The 6,317-nt window shown below is 35.2% G+C and overlaps 1 protein-coding gene across 3 annotated transcripts; it reads right to left on the bottom strand.

Annotated features, from left to right (window-relative positions):
• Window positions 1-1,199: 1,199 nt before the first annotated feature.
• LOC114307225 (ferric reduction oxidase 8, mitochondrial) lies at window positions 1,200-5,905 on the bottom strand. 3 transcript variants are annotated; one of them, XM_082907635.1, is made up of 9 exons: window positions 5,864-5,905; window positions 4,401-4,597; window positions 4,082-4,175; window positions 3,702-3,887; window positions 3,361-3,598; window positions 2,941-3,268; window positions 2,590-2,851; window positions 1,840-2,501; window positions 1,200-1,750 (listed from the first exon to the last, which is right to left on the bottom strand). In XM_082907635.1, exons 2-9 carry the CDS (start codon window positions 4,555-4,557, stop codon window positions 1,563-1,565), a joined length of 2,115 nt encoding a protein of 704 aa, XP_082763761.1. In that variant the 5' UTR covers window positions 4,558-4,597; window positions 5,864-5,905; the 3' UTR covers window positions 1,200-1,562. The 3 variants fall into 3 exon arrangements, with proteins under 3 accessions (XP_082763761.1, XP_028108419.2, XP_028108417.2); XM_028252618.2 differs by lacking the exon at window positions 5,864-5,905 and adding an exon at window positions 4,855-5,438; XM_028252616.2 differs by lacking the exon at window positions 5,864-5,905 and having other exon boundaries at window positions 4,401-4,654.
• Between the last annotated feature and the right edge of the window lie 412 nt (window positions 5,906-6,317).

The following is a 6,317-nucleotide window of genomic DNA, read 5'->3' on the forward strand; positions in this document are numbered from 1 at the left end:
TAAAGCAAGGAGCAGGTACTGTTTCAGAGTATGATGCAAAGTTTACTGAATTGGCAAGGTTCACTCCACACATGGTAAATACAGACTACAACCAAGCCAGAAAGTTTGATGAAGGATTAAGAGGGCCAATCAGGGACAAGGTGAACATATTCCATTTGCTAACATATGCAGAAGTTCTAGATAAAGCACTGATAGCTGAACAAAATGCCAAAGATGAACAACAATCGAAGGAATGGTTCCGCAAGAAACAAGGTTTTGGTGTTAAGAAAGGGCCGAGTAATCCACCGACAAAAAGGTCAAACACGGGAAGTACTAGTAGTTCAAATCAGGGTAGCCAGATTATACCAACATGCGAAGAATGTGGTAAGAATCATTTTGGGGTGTGATGTTGAGTTACGGGAGCTTGTATTGTATGTGGACAAATGGGACACCAAATCAGGGATTGCCCTAAGACCAAGCAGAAGGGTGCGAGTAGCCCATCCGGGTCAGTTCAGAAATCAAATACAAAGACTAGTACCGAGAAGGAACCAGTGAGACAAGGTAGAGCCTATGCGCTTATCCCAGGTGACATCAAAAAAGATTGTGGGTTGGGAGAAGTCAATAAATGCTGAGTTTTTTTTTTTAATCAAAAAATTAGAAAATTAAGATTGGAATATTAGAGCTCCCACAAGTCTTGTGGATTCGAAACATCATGTTGTTTTTATACAATATATAGATATGGTAAAATATGTGCACATGTAGAAGAAGCGCCAACCATTTTGGACAGACTTTTGAAATTACCATTTGATTTTGGAGTTATTATGAAATTATTTATAATAGTAATAATATTCTAACGTTTTTAGGTTGGATGTGAAAAATTGTATGAAACGTTTTTATATGATGTATTAATGCGAGACTTGGTTACTGTTGCTTATTTATTTATTTATAGGAAGATCATAGTATTCTATTTTATCTTATTCTGTTTTTGGTGTGTTTGGTTTGTGAATTTTGAAAATTTTATTTCTATTTTTTTCCGAAATCACTGCCATGAGCAAAGTTTGTGAAGAAATATAGATGAAGCAAAGATTCTGAAAAAATATTAATGGATGGTAAGATTGGAAAAGGAGGCAAATATAATTTTAATCCTACAATTTAGTGTAAAACAAATAATAGACAAGGGGATTATTTACCCACTAATCTAATTGGATAACAAAGAAAGCTTGAGTGCACAAAAGCAACAATTCTTTAACATTCCGAATGCATAACTATATATGCTACAGTGACATATATATATACACACATTTTTTAGTGAAATGAAATCAAACGCCTAGGTCATTGTTTTGAAGATTTTAATGACCAACTCAACTGCATATAATACAAGCAATACCAAACTTATATTTATGTGATCTGGGGGGGCAGAAGTAATTGCACAGCATGATATCTCTACGAGTGCCCCCCATCCCATCTAATTCAAGCAATACCAAACTTGTATTTATGTGATCTAGGAGGGAAAGAAGTAATTTCACAGCATGATATCTCTACAAGTCCCCCCCATCCCATATAACTCAAATAGTCACCTATACCTAGAGTGCGAAATTTAGAGACTGGAAACTGAAGTATGGCTTCTTTCTTTGAGTACCCAACACCCTGATACCACCTTCAGAATTCATCTGGCACATTAAAGCGACCGACTCCTTCATTGTTTCAGGTCCACACACCAATACCCCTATATCAGATCCGCCTGTTTCGTTTCGAAACTGGGAAAATACATCTGTATCCAATTCACCACATGACAATATATTTCGTTATGTTCTTGAATAATGCTTAATTTGTAGTTTATAATGGGTTAAGAGTACGTACCTTGGAAATTAGGCCTTCCTCCAAAATGAATTTCATGCTCCTCAAGAGCATGACTTGTTTCCATGGAATTTGGTTTGATTTCTCTGCTGTGTTTCTGGTAGCGGGGTGGAAGCTCCTTCTTTATCTTTCTCCATCTTAGCATAATAGCCACCAAGGTGCCACATATGATAGCGATAGCAAAAGAACAGATAAGAAAGAGATCAATTATTGAAGAGGGATATGCCTTCTTAGCAGGATGAATAAAGGCACGGTTGAAGCAACAAAGAACAATGAGGAACTTAATTGAAGAAAACCCAACAATGACAGCCATCCAGAGTAAATTCTCAAGTCCATGTATGGCATAATTTGAAAATTTGGTGTCGAAGTTTATGGTTTCCACTGGAGAAAACTCATTCAGTAGTTCTGGAAGAGTTGAACCAGATTTCTCTTGGGTTACGAACACTTTGAGTTTCAGATGGAGTTGTTCTGCCACTTGGTTCAGCAACAAAGGAAGAACTGAATCCAAAAGGCATACATCTTGGGACTTCTTCACAACATAGATAAGTTGTATCTGTGCTGGAATTCTCTTTCTGCCACTACTTTGAGCAAGCTTAAATTCTTGCAAAATGCTTAGAAATGGTGTTATCCCTATTCCTCCCGCAACCAGGAGTAGACTATCGTAACTGCCATAGAAAATAAAAATAAATAAATAAAACATCAGTAAGCCAAAATTCTATTCATGTAACTTGGCTGATTCCAACTTTATAGTACCTTAGAAAGTCCAGTGAATCCGGTCCATATGGCCCTTCAATTGAAAGTGGGATACACTTCATTTGATTAGGATCAGAGCCTAGCTCAGTTTGTTGTACTATGTTGTATAGAGAGCTTGTCCACCATCCTTCACATTTCATTATAACAGACAAGGTGTGCTCATCAACACTAGAGCTAGAAGATATAGTAAAGGAGTGCCACTGTAAGTTAGATATGCTTGGTATTTTCATGAATATCACACTTGCTGGAGTATACTTCAATCCTGAAATTATTAGAAAATATAGGTACATGAGTTAATTTCTAGTCTTCTCGATTAAACTTTCTGATAACTTGAAGAACTTGAAATTTTACCTGGGTCTTTGGGCAGAACAAGCTCCATAGCTTTGCAGGGGAAGACTCGTGCAGAAAGTATGCAAGTTTGTGGTCTTGATTGTATGATCCGGAGTAGCTTATCAAGGGCGAAGAGAAAAATCCCAGGGAAAACCAAGTAGAAATGCCTATCTCCAACATGGAACAGGAAAAATACTAAGAAGACTATGTAAAGATGGTGTGTGTAGTAGAAGATTTCAAACTGTTTCCTTCTTATTTGTGGAAGTGATGTGATCCAGATGACTAGCCCTGTAACAAGAGCAATCTCACCAGCAAGGTATATGCGGCCTGTTTTCTGCCATTTCCACATCTGTTGCCAAGTGAAAAATAAATTTAACACAAATCTCAATATACTGAAGAAATTTACATATGATGGAACATTAGGGATGGGCTCAGAATCACCTCATCCTGAATGTGGTGTTTGAGACCCCATATAAAGAAGGTGCCTGAACCATGCAAGGTGGCAAAAAGTATCATAGCAGTCCCAAGCCAGACATGGTATCTTACTGAAACTTCAAACTGGAGGCCGAGTAAACGAAACACTGCCAGACCCCTCAAGACAGGCAGAAGCAGCAGTGCCAGGCTGGCTTCTGCCAACAAGCCGAACCGGATTGACATCTTATAAATTTTGAATTGCCACCTGAAATTTAGGGGTAACACCAGTAAATTTGGAATTTTTATTTTCCACTCTTCACAGTACCTTCTATGGAATGATTGGATTCAAGATAAATGTTATTACTCACATGTTCAATTTCCAGTTCTTGACTGGCATAAATTTTTTGAAATCATTAGAGACGTGGGCATAGAAAGTCCATGTTAGGAAGAGGATGAAGAGTAGTACACCAAGAATCTCAGTTGTGGAGAAGATACCCAAATAACTGTTGACAATGAGTGGATTTGAGAGACCTTTTACTGGACTTCTTGCTTGTCTGTCATCAAAATTGAACAGAAAGTTGTGTGACATGTCCAAAACAGAATACAAAAAACAAGCACGATACAAATTATCAAAGTATTGTTGATAAACTCACAAATAAAATTGTATACAATTACAAGTACTTGACACGTCACTCACATCTCTTTTCAACAGCTCAAACGAAAATAAATCCAATTAAATAATTCCTACCTGCTTCTCTGATCCTTTGGTTTTAATTCCAAGTAAATAAATCCAATTATAGCCACAGCAATAACAGGAAATGTATAGACAGCCAAATCAAGCCCTGCAAAGGAGCCGGTGTGAGATCAGTGTTCCAAAAAACAACATTCATATTTGTAACTTTTTTTTTTTTTTTTCCTTTTTTTAAATGATTACTCTTGATTCAGTGCAAATTACTTACAACTAACAAAACCAAATGATTGAAAGAATATATGTTTATATATGAAAAGGGGATTTTTGGTAGCATGTTGACTCGTGTAGATAATTTTTTAATGAAATAAGTTCGTACCATTGTAGCCGAAGACAGTATTTGATGCATTATCTTCAGCTCCTTTCCATTTGGTTGCCCATAAATCTGTGGGCTTGAGAAGCCAAAGTGAAATCCAACCAGCACATAATAAGATCATCAGCAGTTTAAGAATGACAAGAAGAGAGGTGCTTGCCATATCTGCTTCCTAAATTTGATGCTGTAGAGCAGAGTGAGCACTGCAGTTCATTCCGTATGAGACTAATCTGTTTATATATAGAAGTTTGATTGAATAATAACAACAATGATACAGTCCTCTAAAATTAGTGCTCTAATTAAGTTCCAATGAGGTAAAAAGTCAAATAAACAAATAAATAAATAAATAAAATAAGATCAAAACATCACATCAAATAAATTTTACGTGCCCATTAAAATTATTAAAACTCACAAATTAGAGTTGTAAAACATTTTTGGAATAATAAAGACTGCCACTCACCTTTTCCAGGAGTGCCCATCACTTCATTTGCCTTTTCCTCACAGGAAAAAGGATTTTCCAAACAAATAAAATAAAATAAAATTAAAAGTAACCTCTTCAAAAGTAGGCTGACATTTCTAAACCTTACTTTAACGAAAATGAAAAATGCTTTTTTTCTCGAATTATTCTTTCCCGAATCTCCCCGACTGTCTAAAATGACATCGTTTTAGACAGTTTCCTTCTTTTTTTTTTCTTGCCTCCTTTATGTCTGAAACGCAGAGAGGAAGAAGAGGGAGAGGGAGAGAAAGAGAAAGAGAGAAGGAGAAGAGAGGGGAAGAGGCCATCGCCTCCGCCTCCGATTTCAGATCGATCGCAATTATTTTATTTTTTTTTTTCTGAAAATGTGTTGATGATGATGATGGTGATGTTGATGAAGATGTTGTTGATGATGAAGATGATCTGGATCTGATTATTTTTTTTATTTTTCTTTTTTTTTTTGGATTTGAAGATGAATGGTTGTTGATAAAGATCTGAAGATGATGATGATGATGCTGATGTTGTTATTGTTGATGATTTTTTTCTCTCTCTCTGCTACTCTCCTCTTCCTCCTTTCTTCTTCTTCTTTTTTGACTTTTCTTCTTCTGCGTTATTGAAAAATAAAAATAAAAATAAAATAAAAACGACGAAACGACATCATTTTTAATTCGGTGGGATTCGGGGAAGGGATGATTCGAGCTCCGTAGCATTACTAAAAACAAATTTTATGCATTGAATCTCTATATTTGTTTGTTTATTTTTTACATATCCAATGGGAGGAAAAATATCAAGTGTAATCATAACACTATCTTAACTTGGCCAATAAAAAATGACAAATAAAATTGAGAGAAAAATCTAACAATGTTGTACTTTCAATTAAAAATTTTATTTTATCGTACTGTCACCTAATATTGTGATTTATTCAAGAAAAAACTAAGTGTACAGAAATAATTTATAAAATTAATTACAAACAAGATATAAAGGGTGGACTCACATGGGGGATTCACACTTTATGTTTGTCTATGATTGATTCAGTAAATCGATTATGTAGTTTAGCAAAGCCCTTTCTTCAATATTGTCGGGGGGTCAAAAAAATCGTACAAACAAGCATCTTTGAATTGAAACCACCAACCGGCGGTAGGCTAACAGCTAGCTCACGCAACAACGAAGTTGAATTTGGCTCTGACTGACTGAAGGGGGACTCCTCATGATCAGGAAAATGACGTTACAAAAGCGGGACTATTGTAACTAAAAAATAAATAAATAATTAGTATAGTTTCATATTTTCTTAATTATAATTAAAAAATAAAAATAAAAGTAAAAAATTCATAATCAAATAATACATTAGACATAATCAAAAATTCATGACTTATAACTAAAATAAGGTTATAATTAAATAAGAAAATCAACCAGAACTAAAGAAAAAAAATGACATAATATAATGTTGC

Source organism: Camellia sinensis, chromosome 15, assembly GCF_055761805.1.
Source record: "Camellia sinensis isolate YWXY chromosome 15, ASM5576180v1, whole genome shotgun sequence".
Classification (NCBI taxonomy): Eukaryota; Viridiplantae; Streptophyta; class Magnoliopsida; order Ericales; family Theaceae; genus Camellia; species Camellia sinensis.

What these genes read in the sequence shown, in the direction of transcription:
- LOC114307225 (XM_082907635.1), bottom strand. Translation starts at nt 4,557, where the DNA reads ATGGCAAGCACCTCTCTTCTTGTCATTCTTAAACTGCTGATGATCTTA. An exon ending in AACACCACATTCAGGATGAG is followed by an intron (nt 3,269 to 3,360) that starts GTGATTCTGAGC and finishes ACTTGGCAACAG; the next exon opens with ATGTGGAAATGGCAGAAAAC. An exon ending in GATTCACTGGACTTTCTAAG is followed by an intron (nt 2,502 to 2,589) that starts GTACTATAAAGT and finishes TTTCTATGGCAG; the next exon opens with TTACGATAGTCTACTCCTGG.